This window comes from Lepidochelys kempii, chromosome 3, assembly GCF_965140285.1.
Source record: "Lepidochelys kempii isolate rLepKem1 chromosome 3, rLepKem1.hap1, whole genome shotgun sequence".
In the NCBI taxonomy this organism is placed as follows: domain Eukaryota; kingdom Metazoa; phylum Chordata; order Testudines; family Cheloniidae; genus Lepidochelys; species Lepidochelys kempii.
In genome coordinates, this window is record NC_136382.1 from 99,727,676 (window position 1) to 99,746,125 (window position 18,450).

The 18,450-nt window shown below is 40.4% G+C and overlaps 1 protein-coding gene across 2 annotated transcripts in view; it reads left to right on the forward strand.

The window, feature by feature from the left end:
* The window catches only part of LAMA2 (laminin subunit alpha 2), a 456,646-nt gene that overhangs the window by 312,430 nt on the left and 125,766 nt on the right, over positions 1-18,450 (forward strand). For both annotated transcript variants that reach the window (XM_073337269.1, XM_073337270.1), the window contains exons 23-28: positions 1,227-1,463; positions 3,182-3,325; positions 5,874-6,053; positions 6,901-7,089; positions 7,182-7,312; positions 11,633-11,750. In XM_073337269.1, coding sequence (XP_073193370.1) covers positions 1,227-1,463; positions 3,182-3,325; positions 5,874-6,053; positions 6,901-7,089; positions 7,182-7,312; positions 11,633-11,750 — 999 coding nt within the window. The remainder of the gene's footprint in view (positions 1-1,226; positions 1,464-3,181; positions 3,326-5,873; positions 6,054-6,900; positions 7,090-7,181; positions 7,313-11,632; positions 11,751-18,450) is intronic.

Genomic DNA, 18,450 nt, shown 5'->3' on the forward strand with positions numbered 1-18,450 from the left:
GATGCGGCATAAAACTGGTTCCTTGCAAAAGAAACATTCTATGTGATTGTTATTTAGGTTTTTATCTTGTACCCCGAGCTATTTCTCCGTGTGGTGAACAATTTGTTCTCTAGGATTTATCTTGCAGCATAACATATTGAATAAGCAAACTGCTTTGAAAAGGTTTTAATTCTTAGACTGCACAGCAGCCTGTCAAACATTTGCTAACCATTAGTGTTTCTGTTGCAGTCAGTAAAGATTGAGTGCGTGTCTGTCATATAAACGACCTATGCTGTGAGCAGGTCTTTTAAATTCAGATGGGCTCCTGTAGCTAGTCATGTTAACAAGGTTTTAATTTTGAGTGGAAACTAAATCTGCAAATTTTGTTCCTCTCCCTGCCAGCTTTACTACTTTAATTTTAGTGAGTGTGTGTCCACGCCAGTTACTGTGGCAACTTGTACTAGTGGCACTGGAACAATGTTGCTATTGCAAGCAAAGTTTCTTGATATGAGGCTCCCATCATGCCACTGATTAAATTGAATGTTTTCTGCTAGCATTACCGAGTAGTCACAATGATACTCCTGAGGGATTGGTTCTTCTACCTTTTGGAGGCCTTCAGCTTCTCTGACTATCTGCTTCTCTAGAGGACCATATGCAAAGTCAGTTCTGTCTGCACTGCGACGTGTTGTCCATGCACTGGAACCTAATTAATAATCATTGCACTAGTTCTGGTGGGACTCGGTGGCACTGGGATTGAGACCTACGGCAGCTGCAGGTCTGGCAGTGTTGTCTAAGCCTTCCCTGCACCAGATGTCAAGATTTGTTTGTGGGTTTAACAAAACACATTATATTTCTCACTCTGCTACCTCAGACTCAGAGGCCACACACCAGGCCACTAGACTGGTTCATTTACAACGCATAAGCCTCAAGTGATAAATAAAATATGATGAAAATAATATTGTAAATACATGTTGTTTCACTTCCGGCCCCTCTCTTACCCTAACTAGATTGTGGCCTTCTGATACAGATGCATTGCTGTTAACATTGGAAATACATTACTGTATACGAACTCCCAAGTAACCTGTGTTCATCTATGGCTGCAAATGACAAGACTTCCTACAAGAAATGGAGTACTTGTGGCACCTTAGAGACTAACAAATTTATTTGAGCATAAGCTACAGCTCACTTCATCGGATGCCTACAAGAAATGTGATTAAAATCTATTGTCGTCTCTCTCTTCTTTATAGGCCTGTGATTGCAGTGTGGTTGGATCCCTCAATTTCCAGTGTAACTCAGATACAGGCTGCTGCTCCTGCCACCCTAAATTCGCTGGGGACAAATGCACTCAGTGCAGACCGGGATATTGGAAATACCCACAGTGCATTCCCTGTGACTGCTTACTGGCAGGGACTGATCCTCAGACTTGTGATGCAGAGACGGAAAAATGTTCATGCGTTGATGGTACAGGGCAATGTAGCTGCAAGGTAAGGCAATGAGGTATGCAAGCTGACTTAATGGTGCCATGGGAACCTGCTTCAAAGTTAGTGGGAGTTTGTACTCGCTTATCACAACAGATTGTTAGTGAGATAACTTGGGACCTTCAGTAAACACAAACTCTGTTAGCTGCTTGTAATAGTAGCCCTTTTTTCCTGGCCAAGGGTCTTGGAACTAGAGGGAGAAACAAACAATTAAATGTTACACTAGGTTGCTCTTTCATCCACTAAAGCTTAATAAAGCAAGTTCCCAAATGTGGCCTTGACTTAGATTTTTTTCTTATTTTAAGTTTTTCTTCCTGTCCTTACAGAACTGTTACCATGTTGGCCATATTCAGTGTACAAAATCAGCCGTTTGGCAAATTAGAATGACTTTTTGGGTGATAGCAACATTTGGGCCATATCCCATAGTCCTTAATTAATCCTTACTGGGACATTGACTTCAATGGGAGCTTTGTTGAGTAAGGCTATAGAATTTGTCACATTAATACTCATGCATCTCATCAGAGTGACTCCATTTTAGGATCCTTCATTCTGTTTCAATATCCAGACATGCAGAGAGAGTAGACAGCTAGTAATTAAGGAAGAGGGAGCTGAAATAACTATTATTGCTTGATAATTCTTTTATCAAATGGACATTAGTCGACACATTTTAGGCCTAAAGTATAGCTCCCAAAGGGAGAAAGGAGATTTTACAAAGCCTTATAAAGAAATGTTTTCTTTGGTTGGTTGGGTTTTAAAATTTTGATGAAAGCAGTTGTTTTTACTTACGTGATCCTGGCCACGTTGTGAATCAAAAAACAACAGCATGGAGCTCCTATATAAGAATCAGAAACCGTAACTGAGTAGGACCAAAAGCGGTGACATTGACCATATAAGGCTGATAGGAAAAAAAAAGTTAAACAAAAGATGTAAATGAAATTAGATAGTCAACATTCTTTCAATTTTAATACTCTGATTTGGTGTTAGTAATAGAAATAGAGATTTTTTTTCCTGGTACGTTTTATATTGACATTGTTCTTTAAATAAAAGATTCAGCTCTTTAATATTGGCTGTGAGTGTTTAAAATGCCACAGAATTGGTATAAAAATCCTTTCAAAAAGGCTCAGTGTAAATGATGGGTACATCCAGTGATACACAGTCTAGCTTTCTTTATTGGGAATAATGGCGTAGTGGAATTAAAAGTATTGACATTACAACAGTGAATAGCTGCACATTTCAGCCCTTTATATATTGTTCAATGACGCGGAAAAACAATCAGATGAAGAGAGAAAGTGGGAATGTTTTACCGCCCTTGATAGTTCTATAAAAATAAATTCCTCAGCTAGTACAGTCAGTACTGTACCTTAAATATTCTGACGTGTCAAGATAAACTCATAGCAGACAAAAGGTTTGATTAACTCATCAATTTTGGAGGGTATAATTTCACTGATTTTATCAATATGCTATTAAGCACTTCATATCAAAAGTGCAATTTGTTGTCCTACAAGTACCTCTACCAACATGGAGCCAGCATCCTCTGCCCATACTTATCTAGTGGATGGAGGTATGATATATGTGTGATTGGAGGCTGAAAACCGTAAGCCTTAATTTTTTCCTTAAACCTACTCTTCTCATCCAAATCCCTTTATTGTGCATGGGCTGTGGGGCATGGAGTTGGTTTTGGTTTTTGGTGTGTCTAAATAAAGCTCTTCCCTGTGCTCTTGCAGGTTAACGTGGAAGGTGTCCACTGTGACAGGTGCAGGTCTGAAATGTTTGGACTCTATGCCAAAAACCCACTTGGCTGCAACAGCTGCTATTGCTTTGGTCTGACTACTCAGTGCAGTGAGGCAAAGGGACTGATCCGCATGTGGGTGAGTAGGGAACTGCTGAGCCGTGTAATGTGATAATGTAGTTTCCTGCTGGCTTCTTTTAGTCAGGCACAGAGAGGTAGCTAGGAAATGGCAAAACGTTTAAGCAATCTTTTCCCCTGCGTACTTTGAGAAGTAGAGAGAGGAGCATGTTCCATTAGACAATCAGGGTCAAGGCATTACAAAAAATTGTTTGATAGTGTAATAGATGTCAAGCCAAAGTAAAGCTATTAAAACCCAGTAAAAAGCAGTGTATTCAAGTGTGGGAAAATTGTACGGTGAAGATCCAGCACACTAGAGCACTGACACAGAGATGAGAATCAGAACTTGTTGCAGTTTCCCTAACCATATTCCAGGGTCATTGTTGCTTGTAGTTAAATATGTCGATTTGATTTGATTTGATTAACTCCTCATTTTTCCCCTTATAATTTTTTTTAAAGTTGTGCTTGTGATAGATGCTGATCCATTTAAATCCTGGGTTGGTGGGTGGAGCCCAACTGAACAACAAAAGACCTGTCCCCCCAGAAGAGAGAGTTACCACAGATCCCATGCTGGATTGATAGTCCTCGTGACTGAAGTCCTCTGTTTATCTCTAGCACTTTTTCTTCCCTCCTGATAGACGGAGAGGGATTCCAGATGAGCTGTGTTGGTGCAACTTTATCAATCCGACGTGGGTTGGGTCGAGAGGAAGGTGATAAGACCAGTCATGCCACAGAGCTAATGAAAGCATCAATCCTTTTGCAAACTCTGTTTTGGTCCTTACATGAGGGAATAAAGCTGAAGCATTATTTAAAGCTGGGGTTTTTTTTATTCTCTTTTTATTCGCTCCTCTTTGAATTCTGAGATTTAAACAAGACTTTGCAGATTCACATTATAGGCTACCTGGGCCTTTATAGTTTTGAATACTCCAGTCTATCTCAAAACAGAGTCAGTGCCATTTGAAAAGCCATAAATTCACAAACTTCATGCGGCTGATGAAAATCTTTAATGCAGTTCACGTGTGTTAACCATTTTCTTGCTGGTTGATGTACTTGGTGAATAGTAGCAAGACCCACTCCAGGAACATGACTTTGAAGTTGGCAGCTGGAACGAATACTTCCAAGTCCTGTCACTGAACAACAGGTCCTGAAAATATAATCAGCACAATAATTGAATACCGTGCTGTGCCTCTCCTCTTCCTCAGTGCCCAAATGGCATTTTGTGAAACCCAGATGTGATTTCTTCATTAGCTTAATTGTTGTTCCTGACTCCTTAGCATTATGGTGTCTGCATTTCTGATTTTTTATTTTATTGTTCTCTGTGTTTGTCCAGCTTGCTGCATGCTTTCTATGAACAATCTCGGTAATTCTGGGCAGAAGTTATTCCAGTTTTCTTTTAACCACAGCAGTGATTTGGCTGGCATATTATTGGTTTTCTTTCAGTGAGGTTGCTAACATCTAAATAGTTGTGGAATACCATTACATTATCCAATCAGTGCGACTTTTGGGCTCACACAGTTTAGTATATTTGAGAACACAGTAATTTGTTTGAATTTTAAATGAAAAAGATACAAGTGGGGCTGGGCAGTACAATGAGTTCATGCACTTGCCTGAGACTCAAAACAGATTAGAACTGGAAAAGGAGATATTTTGTATCTTTGTATGTTTTTGCTCCAAAAACTCTCAATAACATGGCATGTTTCTTGTTATCATCCTCTTTACCATTTGCAATGAAGTACTGCGAGAATCTCTGAGTACTGAATCCAGTTATCCCATTCTGCATCATACTCTTTCATTTTTCCATATGCAGCCATATGGAAAGGCAAAAAAAGGTTTTTACTTGCACAGTATGTAGAACTGTCTGATGGTTGTTTTCAGTTTATCCTCATTGCCAATGTAGTATATGGAGACCCAAAATGGATTAGAACTGAAAAAGGAGATATTTTATTGTGGTACAGGATCACAAAGACAACTAATCAGTCTCCATCTTGGAAAAAATTCCTCACATTGCTCCAACCCAGTGGCGCATGCTCAGTACAGTCTTAGAGCTTCTAACAGTAAATAGTTATTCTCACATTCGCTGTCCGTTAGCAATAAATGTAACAAAAATGCCTATATTACGCCTGTCTACCCTGTAAGTCTAGATCTTAAGTGAAAATAAGAGGTGTGTTTCATCGTAATATAAGATTCTCAGACTCTGTACAGAGGTGTGGCCCAGGACTGAAATAACAGACATATCAAAGTCTTATGAACAAGCTACATTGGCAAAGGTCTGTGAAGAGCTTGCAGACACGTGCTCATATCACACGGTGTTTGGCTCTAGCCAGTGCTGCTTTTTCCTCACTGTCATGAGCACTAAATGCAAAGGGCTAGATGGTGGAACTCTTACAGTGCACAACACTTACTCAAATAGTTCTGTTTAGTGGGACTACGCACATGACTAAGGGCTAGTGTGAAATAAGTACAACCAGTTTTTAAGAGAATAAAAAATAAAAGAATAACGAGACTTTGCCTACATGAAAAAAGCTTGAAAAAATATTTTTTTTTCTTTTTAATCCCTTTAATATATGCAGCTGACGTTGAAGCCAGAACAGATGGTTCTTCCACTGGTAGATGAAAACCTTCAGGACAATACTACCAGAGGGGTTGTATTCCAGCATCCAGAGATAGTAGCTAACATTGAACTGGTGATGCAAGATCTCCAATCAGAACCTATTTACTGGAAACTTCCAGAGCAATTTGAAGGACGAAAGGTAAAGATGATTTCTTTGAATTCTGACAAAAATTGACATTTTATAAATGCTTCTGATTCCTCTATTGGGAAAATTACAGCAAACTGGAAGGTGCTTGCAAAGAATAAATATTTTTGTCAGTACCGTTTGTCAAGGAAAAATTGTCACAAAAATAATTGGAAATTCTATTAATTGTCATCAAAACTTGGAATCCTGTAACATCAATACTATCTTAAACTAGATATTTAATCATATAAATATATAAGAAATATGTTGCTAATGGGAATTTTATTGTCCATCGAAGGCAATGATAGCCAACAGATCTGTCAGGAATTCCAGATTTTACCTTGTGATTTTATTTATTTGCACAAGATGGAGCTTTTCACAAAACTACTACTAAAAAAAAGGTGGGGGGATTGTATTAAGTTAATATTTCACTCAGGTGACTCCCTGCCTCTCCCAATCTGACAGAAATGTTACACAAGCTTTGTATGTCTTGTGTAGACACAGTTTGTTGAAAATGTTTGAAACAGCCTTCTCTTTGGGCCTTTTGCACCTCTATGGCTCTATTGTGTGTTGCACTTTTGAAGTCCCATGATTGGGCTCATGGGAATGTTGATATTCCCACAGACTCTCACAAAGAGGGACATTTATTTTTACAGTTCTGCAGAAACAGATTACCTTCATGTACGTCTGTGCACAATCCTTGATCTCCATGTATTCCAAGTAGCACATGCCTCTGTGTACACACACACACACACACGCGTGCGTATTTATACATCCATTTGTAATACTTACATATCCATCATGTATACACAGAGATATATTTGTAGCTAACTGTAACTGGTATCTCTGTTTGCTTTGTTAGCTGACTGCTTATGGAGGGAAACTGAAATATGCTATCTACTTTGAAGCACGCGAGGAGACGGGTTTTGCTACCTATAATCCTCAAGTCATCATCAGAGGTGGGCCTCCCACACGTACTAGAACTATCATCCGGCATATGGCTGCCCCTTTGATTGGCCAGCTGACGAGGCATGAGATAGAGATGACCGAGGTAACGTTTTAGTCAGTTCTGTTTCAGAATGTTAACCCTTGGTTCTGTTGATACTGTTAACTGGCTGGCTTTTGTGTTACTGTTTCCTTCAGCATGAATGGAGATATGGTGATGACGCAAGAGTCAGTAGTACTGTGACACGTGAGGACTTCATGGATGTGCTGTACAACATTCATTACATTCTTATTAAGGCTTCTCATGGCAGCATCATGAGACAAAGCAGGTAACAATTTCATGCAATAGCCTGAAATACTGCAGTCATCCCAGCTAATTCACTTGAGACTTCAAACTGATTTTTTAATCCAGGCACAAAATCAGTGGGATGTACAAGAAGAGTAGGGTGTCCAGTATAGCTGGAGAAGTGGAAGAAAGGAATTGTATTAAGAGAAAACCATAATTATTGTAGCCAAATGAGACTTTTATTCTCAGTATCCCAAAGCCAAGAAAAAAGCAAAAATATATTTTGTAAACAGATTTGAATGCTATGCAAATATTGTGTTATTATATAAATATGAATTTTGGCCTGTGAAATATTTGTCTCTTGGCAATCAGTAGTGAATAAATGATTAGTGATGCAAATAGTGCCCAGTTACAATGACACTAGGCATATATAGGCAAATTAAAAGTAATAGGCTACAAATATCTCTATCAAGATATAGTATTTCGAGAAGGTACTACTATGGTGGTAGAATTAAAAAGATATAGTGTAACTTTGCAATATTTGTGTAATAGAGACATGGAAGACTAGTATCTGTGCCCTAAAAGTGATAGAAGCAGATGGTTGTTATTTATTATTAATTATTAATTTTTGTAAGTAATTTTAAAGGAACTAACCATCCATTCTCCAAAACTTGGATGTCCCCTGCAGCTGCGGGTGTCAGTCGGTTCATATTGTCTATTTTTGGCATGGTTAATTTACAACATTGTGTGATGTGCACAGGGAAACCTCAGCTTAGAGGAGTGGGAAAGTAATTCTGATACCTCATGGAAAACTTTGAAAAGCATTCTCTTTGCTCCGGAAAAATATTCCATCAATTTATATCAATCACTGTTAGCACTACAGAGCCCAGCTCAGCTGTGGAGGGTGAGGTGACTATCCTGGTTCATGCATCATAAGAAAAAATGCTATATGATTTTCATTTTCAGAATCTTTATGCTGAGGTGTACAGAGATGGACACCTTATTCACAGCTAGCTACACCAAAGCATAATGCACCTTGATTGGGTCAGGGCTACCAATAATGATGTGTAAATCAGGAGACGAGAGATCGGCTTTCCAATTTCAGGGTGTGTTTGCAAGGATAGCAGTTACAAAACCAAGATGCCATTTTTACAGAGTCACATTACAGGGTATAGCCTTTTATATAGCAGTGGGACTTGTTAAAGAGTTAATCTGTTCCCTTTCTGGTACCTCTCCACCTGAAGTCATAGTCCTTGTGTATGATATCACAACTGATATGAAGATAATTGTCACAATTATCACAATTATGATATCTGTCTAGGCATTTATATAATGCTCATCACCATGATATTTGAGACACTAGGTGGAGAATTAGCAGGCAAACCCCTGCAATCTATACTCAAGCAAAATGCCTGTTGATTTCAGAGGAAATGTCATTTGAATAAGAACAGCAGAATCAATCCCAAAAATTCCTTAGAAGTCATTGGAAGATTTCCCTAAGAACTAGAGACTTAGATTTAGGAGAGAAGTTAAACCACAGACTTAAGTCCATCCCTATTCAGAACAGCCCTTACGCACATGCTTACCTTTGAACATGTTCTTAAGTCCAGTGACTTATAGTTAAGCATGTGCTTTAGTTGTGTCCTGGATGCTTTCCTGATTTGGAGCCTAACTCTTAACAAGCAAAGCTTCTCTTCTCACCCAGTTGCCATTAGAAATAAAGTCTGAGGGAAGAGAGTTATAGAAAAAATTATTATAAAGGGCTGCTGTCAATTTTTTTCAAAGTGTACAATGAGGAGTTAGATTTCAGAGTAGCAGCCGTGTTAGTCTGTGTTCACAAAAAGAAAAGGAGTACTTGTGGCACCTTAGAGACTAACCAATTTATTTGAGCATAAGCTTTTGGGAGCTACAGCTCACTTCATTGGATGCATCAGAAGAAGTGAGCTGTAGTTCCCGAAAGCTTATGCTCAAATAAATTGGTTAGTCTCTATGGTGCCACAAGTACTCCTTTTCTTAATGAGGAGTTAATAGCTCTTTAATTCTAACATAGAAATTCTTTCAACTCAAATGTTTAAAAAAGCAGAGCTGCAGATGACTGATATACTGTACAAAAACACTGTCAATGAAAATTCAAACCAGACCTAAGTGTAAAATAGTTTAATTCTAATGTTAGCCCTATATTAGCCATATAATTTATAATTTGTTTTTGTAAGAAAGCTATGCTATTAAGGAGAGTTATTTAGAGGTTTCTACTCAAAATCCAAAGGCAAACATTTTTCTCCTACTGTGTTCATTTTGTTCTCCTTTTTCACTTTCACCACTCAAAATTGAAATATTTCTTTCATAGATTCAAATTAGATTTTGTTTTGCTCATCAGGCAACTGGATTTTGATAATAAATTAGTTTGGATTGGAAGTATGCTTTCAATTTTACTGTTAATTATTTCAGAATACTAGATGCTGATCAGGAAGCAGTGGTTAGACTGATTCTTATTAGACATGCTTCAGGAAGCAACTGAACCTAACCTACCTTAAGTAACACTTTTCCCCAGACAACAAATAGCTTTTTGGTCCCAAAGTATATTGTTATGTAAATTCAGCTCTGGGACAGTATATAGTTTGTGCCGTACACAGAGCATTGTCTCTGGTTTATGACTAAGGGCTTCAGTGCGGGCTGTACAGGCATGACAGGGACCTTCAATTCGTACTTGTATTGCTAGCCCATGCTGAAGATTGCAGTGTAGGCATATCCTGGATCTTGAAGATGATGGGGAAGCAGATTCCACTCTGTTTTTATATTACATGTACAGGGAGTTCCATTCAAGCTTGTGTTGACACTCCATACAAAAACAATAATTTTGGACCCTATTTATTTTGCAGTCCGTTGTTTTTGTCTCCTTGTTCTACTTCTCTATTCCAGGTGACCCTCCTTCTCAAGTAGGGACAAAGGTATATAGGCTGGAAAGTGCTGCTGTCACTTGGGACATTGCATTGACTCAAGAAATTAGTGGTGAACTCCAGATCCCATTGAAGTCAATTGCAAAACTCACATTGATTTGAATGGGTCAGGATTTCACCCTAGATTTGCTTATGGTCTTCTTAATGTCGACACCTATATACCAAGATGATAGGTGCAATAGACATGCCTAAACAAACAGATCAGTATAACTGGGGGTGGGGGTGGAGAAATCTGTGAATTGGGTGATTTGGGAGTATGAACAGGAGCTAATTATTTCCATAAGTTTCTTTGTGCTAATGCCTACACACAGATATTTAATAAATAAATTCTGGATGGATTAGCTTCTTTACTTTGATTTAACTTTTACTATAAGTATTCATATTCAATGATAGAAGAGAAAGAAATTTCCTCTCCTTGCTTAGATTTGGAATTATTTTTGGAAGCTTTAAAATTTACGTGGCTTGTCCTATATTTTTTACTTATTAAAGAACAACAAATGTTTTCACAGTTTAGTATTCATTTAAACAAAAGAAGAAGGAGAGAGCTAAAATACCTCCTTTCAGCAAAGCAACAATTTTGCAATGCCCTGGAATAAACTAATGCTTTAGAACTGTCTTTTGCTGTCATTGTCCATGCTTCATTTGTTGCCCTTTAGAATCATTTTGTCTGTTCGGTGTATGTGGGGAGGATAGTTGGGAGATGAGGGTATAAGATATTAATATAATCAAGTGGACATTTGGAGAGGGAAAGAGTCCGTAGTCCCAATGTGAAACATACTTTTTTCCAACATTAACCAACTTCTATGTGTTTCTTTGTTTTAAACATTTTGCTTGTTTGTCCTTGTGATTCTGAGGGAAAAAATGAATTCTGGCTGTCTTAAAATTGCTGCTAAAAGGCAATTGACTGTCCAACGTCTTTGAAGTCTGTTCTACAGCTTGTGAGATTGCTTTAGTTGCTGGGGGAACATTTTATTTTTAAAAAATGCCTCATTGGAAGCATATTTAGTGAATAAAGTTATTATTGCACTTCTGTGAATTGTGAACTGGATCCGGGTTTAGTGTGTGACATCAATTTCTTAACGATCTGTTCAAATGAGGAATCAGATATGAGCTTTTGTCAGTATTCTGGGCTGCAAATAAAAAAGGGGAGATGGAACTAAGAAGAGTACACCAGTTAGTTAAACTTCAGGATAGAAATGGAAAATCAGAATGAAGGTATGTTGGATTTAAAGTTTCCTTCATACACAGGCAAAAATAGAGCATTTTTTGTCTCATGTCATTGAGGCCAAGAGGATTGAAGACAGCCAAATGAAGCCTTTTTCTCCTGAACTGGCTGACTTTGAACCTTTATTGAAACAATGCTTTATGGAGTTGATAAGCTTTGTTTGCCGGTTTGTGTTTTCCAGAATTTCTGAGATCTCGATGGAAGTTGCTGAAGAAGGCAATGTGTCTGGAATGAGTCCTCATGCTCACTTGATTGAGAAATGTGACTGCCCGCTGGGTTATTCTGGCTTGTCATGTGAGGTACAGTTTCTGGTTAACCTCCATTAAATGTCTTTACTCTGTATTTGTCTTTCAGCAGAAATGGTCTGAGAAGAGTTTCAAACAATAACTGTGCTTAACTAAGCCACCCACTCTCCCTTAATTTTATTCCCTCTGTTCCTTCTCTCCCAGGTCCTCATCCGACAAAGTGTTTAAGCACTTATTTAACTTTAAGCAGATGAGTAGTCCCATTGAAGTCATTGGAATTATTCATGTGCTTAAAGTTAAGCACATTAAACTTTGCTGGATCAAGACCTCAGCACTTGAGTTGTGTGTGCAGTAGAAGTCAATGAAACTTGTTGAAAGAGATGAGGTGTAAACAGTAGAACCTCAAAGATAAAAAAACACCAGAGTTACGGACTTACTGGTCAGCCAGATACCATGTGGAACCAAAAGCAATCAGTCAGGCAGGTCCTCCAGGAAACCATTTTGAAGCACTTGAAGGAGAGGAAGGTGATCAGGAACAGTCAACATGGATTCACCAAGGGCAAGTCATGCCTGACCAACATGATTGCCTTCTATAATGATAACTGGCTCTGTGCATGTGGGGAAAGCAGTGGACGTGATATATCTCCCACAGTATTGTTGCCAGCAAGTTAAAAAAGTATGGATTGGATGAATGGACTATAAGGTGGATAGAAAGCTGGCTAGATTGTTGGGCTCAACGGGTAGTGATCAACAGCTCACTATCTAGTTGGCAGCCGGTATCAAGCAGAGTGCCCCAGGTGTCAGTCCTGGGGCCGGTTTTGTTCAACATCTTTATTAATGATCTGGAGGATGGTGTGGATTGCACCCTCAGCAAGTTCACAGATGACACTAAGCTGGGAGGAGAGGTAGATATGCTGGAGGTTAGGGCTAGGGTCCAGAGCGACCTAGACAAATTGGAGGATTGGGCCAAAAGCAATCCGATGAGGTTCAACAAGGACAAGTGATGAGTCCTGCACTTAGGACAGAAGAATCCCATGTACTTCTACAGGCTGGGGACCGACTGGCTAAGCAGCAGTTCTGCAGAAAAATACCTGGGGATTACAGTGGATGAGAAGCTGGATAGGAGTCAGCAGTGTGCCCCTGTTGCCAAGAAGGCTAACAGCAGATGGAGGGAACTGATTATTCCCCTCTAATTGGCACTTGTGAGGCAACATCTGGAATATTGCATCCAGTTTTTGAATCCCCCACTACAGAAAGGATGTAGACAAATTGGAGAGAGTCCAGCGGAGGGCAACGAAAATGATCAGCGGGCTGGGGCACATGATTTATGAGGTGAGGCTGAGAGAATTGGGCTTGTTTAGCCTGCAGAAGAGAAGAGTGAGAGGGGATTTGATAGCAGCCTTCAACTACCTGAAAGGGGGTTCCAAAGAGGATGGAGCTAGGCTGTTCTCAGTGGTGGCAGATGACAAAACAGGGAACAACAGTCTCAAGTTGCAGTAGGGGTGGTCTAGGTTGGATATTAGGAAACACTGTTTTACCAGGAGGGTGCAGGGCTGGCCTTATCATGAAGCAAACTGAGGCGGCCACCTCAGGTGCCAGACTGGGGAGGGGGGAGGGCGCCACTAGGACCCAGAGTGTAGAAAATTGTGTCTGCTGCTGGTGCATATGTATTCTGTCTGCTCTAGGTGCACAGAGATGGTGGAGTGCTGTGCTGGAGGAAGGAGGGCACAAGAGGCATAACAGGCAGGCAGGAGAAAAGGTGAGAGGTAATAACAGAAAGCAGCAGCAGCTGCAGGGAGAGAGAGGAGGAGGAGACTCTTGTGTACCTCTCTAACACCCCCAGGAGCCTGGACTGATTAACATCAGCTTCTCAGGGAGCTTCCTGTTTCCTGCTGCTTCCCTGAACCCACTGGAGGAGAACAGGCAGTCAACTGAAGTAGTAGGAGCCAGTTAGGCCCTTAAGACGTTGATATCTTCCCTCACTCAGGCCCTGCTACCAGCCTGTTTATTTGTCCCATTTAATTGAGTGTTGAGAGCCACTATAGCTGGCACAGAACAGCAGTCATGAGTGAAAGAAGAAAACGCCCCTCTGGGGCAGCATTCAGAAAAAGAAAGCAAGCAAAGGAAGCTTTTCTATCTAAGCAGGAAGGAGCTCTCTTGAGATACATAGACACAAATGTTCACGGCAAGCCTTCTGGCCCCAGTGAGGGTGAGGAGTGAGGAGAGTGGTGTGAGTGGTGAGGAGATGCCTGATCTTCCAATTAGTCAGAGTGCAGGTGACCTAGCAGCTACTGCAGCATCCATATCTCCATCTCAAATGGATGTAACCCTGCACATTCTGAAGAAAAGTGTAGATCAGAGAAGAGTGTGGTGGAGGTGCAAGAAACACCTGCTGCTGAGTTTAGTTTCTTAAGTCTAGATGATCCAGGACTGTGGACCCACTTGAGCAGTAGCCTGAGGGACTTCCTTGTACTGCATGGGCCAGAGCAAGTGAAAAACTTCACGTTACCCAAAGACAATGAAAATAGAAGTTTCCATCCAACACATTACCGACATGAAATCCCCAATCGTGACAAAGTGGAGAGGCCATGGCTTATGTACTCAAAACCCCAGAAAGCTGCATACTGTTTTTGTTGCGAACTCTTCCAGTCTAATGTTCCAGCCACATTGGGTTCTACAAGAACAAAGGACTGGAAAAATCTGGCTAGAAATCTGGCATGCTGTGAGAAGGCAGCAAATCACCAGAGAGCATTCCATAGGTGGAAAGAGCTTGAGATAAGACTAAGGTTAAAGGCCTCATAGATGATCAGCATCAAGAGAAGATTGCATCAGAGTCTCTTTACTGGCAAAATGTTCTGAAAAGGCTCATTGCCATTGTGAGAATGCTTGCTACCCAAAACCTAGCACTGTGTGGCACTTCAGATCAGCTGTATGTGCCAAACTATGGAAACTTCCTTAAAATTGTGGAGCTGATGGCTGAGTTTGATTCTGTACTCCAGGAGCATCTAAGAAGAGTCACCACCCAAGAAATGTACACACACCGCTACCTTGGAAAAACAATTCAAAATGAGATTATACAGTTACTGGCAACAAAAGTCAAACAGAAAATTGTGGCAGATCTGAAGTCAGCAAGATATTACTCTGTTATTCTGGACTGCACACCTGACATCAGCCATATGGAACAAATGGCTTTAATGGTGCGTTTTGTAACAACAACTGAACCTAGAGAAAATGTCCCTTCAACGGTGACTGTCAGAGAACATTTTATAGAATTTATTGATTTTGATGATACTACAGGAGCTGGTATGACAAATGTGCTTCTTAAAATGCTGGAAGATACGGGAATTGTGATAGGTGACATGAGAGGTCAGGGGTACGATAATGGTGCCAACATGAGAGGAAAGAGCAGAGGAGTGCAGACATGGATCCGAGAGTTAAACCCTCAAGCTTTTTTTGTCCCATGCAGTTCTCATTCATTGAACTTGATGGTCAGTGATTCAGCATCAGCTTCTAGTGAGGCTGCTGAAATTTTAAATGTAATTCAAAGCATCTATGTATTTTTCTCTGCATCAACTCATTGATGGCAGATTTTGAAGCACCATCTGGGAACATCCTCTCTGACACTAAAACCACTGAGTGCCACACGATGGGAAAGTCAAGAGGAGGTGATAAAGCCTATCAAACACCAAATTGGGAAGATAGATGATGCCATAGTTGCCATTATGGAGGATAATGCTATGACAGGAACTGTTCATGGGAGAACAGTGGCAGAGGGAAATGGAATCACCAGAAACATACATAACTTCAAATTGCTGTGTGGCTTAGTGTTGTGGCATGACATACTGTTTGAAATAAATATTGTAAGCAAGAGACTCCAAGGCGTTGACTTTGATATATCTGGAGCAATGGAACAACTGGACAAAGCAAAGTCATACCTACAGTCTTACCAGTCAGATGAGGGATTTCAAAACATTCTGAAGAGTGCACAGAAGTTGCCAGAGGAACTTCACACTGAAGCTATTTTCCCACCCATTCAAGAATACAAGAGTCCCCGAAGAAGAAGACATTTTGATTACGAGGCACAGGATAATCCCATTAGAGACCCCAAACAACAATTCAAAGTTCAATTCTTTAACCAGGTGCTAGATTGTGCAATACAGTCAGTTGAAGAACGTTTCATGAAGCTCAAGAAACACAGCAGTATATTTGGGATGTTGTATGATATTCCAAAACTCCTCACTCTACCTGAGGAAGACCTACACCAGCAATGCAGGTCACTAGAGACAGTGTTGACACATGATGACATGCGCGATATTGATGTGCGTGATTTAGGTGATGAACTGAAAGCCCTTTCAAGATACATTTCAGCAGGATCAACTCCAAAGGCTGTTCTGGAATATATGTGCACAAATAAAGACCACCCTCTTTCCAAATGCTTTTGTTGCTCTGCGCATACTTCTAACCCTTCCTGTAACAGTTGCCAGTGGAGAACACAGCTTCTCCAAGCTGAAGTTAATAAAACCACATCTACGCTCCACAATGACACAGGAGAGGCTGGTCGGCCTTGCAGCCATCTCAATAGAGCATGAGCTGGCCCAGACTGTGGACCTTCAGCAGGAAGCAGTTCAAATCTTTGCAACCAAGAAGGCACAGAAAGCACCACATTGATTATTCATACAGATAAAAATGCCAGTGTTTACTATGCAGACAAGAAAAGTTACATTTGCTGTTCAAACCTTTGAAAGTTAAGTGTTACTTAAAATTTTTGAACAAGGCATTTTAAGTTGTTAGTTCTCCTTTATTGGGGTAGGTAGCAGAGCAGTACCATGAGAGGAGTAGAACAGGAAGAAGGCAGAATTGAGACCTTTCAAAGTTTTGGCCCAAGCGAGGGGACATGGGGCATCATTTGAGCTCCCCGCCTCAGGTGCCAAAATGTTGTGGGCCGGCCCTGGGAGGGTGGTGAAACAGTAGAATGGGTTACCTAGGGAGGTGGTGGAATCTCCATCCTTAGAGGTTTTTAAGGCCCGGCTTGACAAAGCCCTGATTGGGATAATTTAGTTGGTGTTGGTCCCCGCTTGGAGCAGGGGGTTGGACTAGATGACCTCCTGAGGTCTCTTCCAACCCTAATTGTCTGTGATTCTATGAAGGGAGTGCCAGTTTCAGTACCAGTGGGTCCCCCATAGCTAAAGCTCCAAGCCCTACTCCTCCCCCCCCATCCCCCCCAGCTGAAACTGGGAGCGGAGCTGTGGGGAGCCCCGAGCCTCAGTGCCTCCTGCAGGGCAGAAGTCAGGAATGGAGCTGCAGGACTGAAGCCCTGAGCCCCAGCGCTCCCCCCAGGTGTGAAGCCCTGAGCCCTGGTGCTCCCGCAATGCAGAAGCCCTCAGCGCCCTTACCCCTGGCACCTCGAGGGTCAGAAGCTCCGATCCCCCCCACCACCCATCCAGAGCCCTCACACACACACACACACACACACACCCTCGCCCTGTGGCTGCAGCCCCCAAACCCACATCTTGTTCAGAGTTATGGAACTTTTCAGAGTTACGTACAACCTCCATTCCCAAGGTTTTTGTAACTCTGAGATTCTTCTGTATTAGCAATACCTTAGTTGTTGTGCTATCACTATCTTCTGGAGGTTAGCCTACAAATATCACTTCATGGCTATTTCTTAAAATGTTCAAATACTGCCACTGGCTTGCTATATTCTTGGCTAATTCTCTGCAGTGAATTTGAAGTTAGGTACTTGGCAAAACAGACATGAACTGACAGAGTATCACACATTCTTATTTATCACTGCAGCTGGGTGGATGCAGCCAAAAATTGTCAGTGAATTTTGAATGTTTTAAAACTAGGGTGACCAGACAACAAATGTGAAAAATCGGGACAGGGGCTGGGGGGTAATAGGAGCCTATATAAGAAAAATAAGAAAAATTCCTTTTAACTGCATTCACATCCCTTTTGCTTGTATTGAACAAATATTCTATCAAGTGCATTTACAAGCAGGAATGTTCCCCCAGAACCAAGATTTGTAAGTGGATATTACAAAACCTTTCCCTGTAGTGAATTTTGAATTTATACCTGTGCAAATTCATATTGAAAAAATTAATCTAAGTGATGCATTCATGCAGTTAGGGAATAGAAACAACAGGTAGCCTCTGAGTTCAATAAAAACAGCTTAAATTTTAAATATTAAATATTCACTATGAGTCATGAACAAACTATAGACGAAAAAATATGCACAGTGGTTATTTGGTGAATTTCACGTAATTTTCAGATCATGAGTTGTCCACAAACAAATAGTGATCTCTTTGAAATTTTTCACCACACAAGTTATTTATTATTACACCCCAAAAAACTTCATTAAAAGAACACTATTAATGTTTCAAAGTCAAACACCCAAAAGCAGAGCTGTGTAGGTGATGGAAGTTCCATTTCATGAAGTATTTTGAGTTTTGGAAATTGGGCTTTTGTCATAATGCCCAAAATCAAAACAAAAATTTTTGAATCAGGTCAAAATGAAACCTTTTCACTTCAACCTGACTCAAAATTCTTTCAACTTTTCAATTCTCTGAAAATTTTGTGAATCAAACCAAAACTTGTTTTCAATTTTTCCAATTGCAAACAAACCAAAAAATCCAGTGTTCACCCAGCTCTTATATGTGGTAATGTAATTAGAACTGTATCATTATGCACACTTTCTGGGAGGGAGAGGCAAGGTTGAAGTTACAATGTTGCCATTTCCTGCTTAATTGTGCAA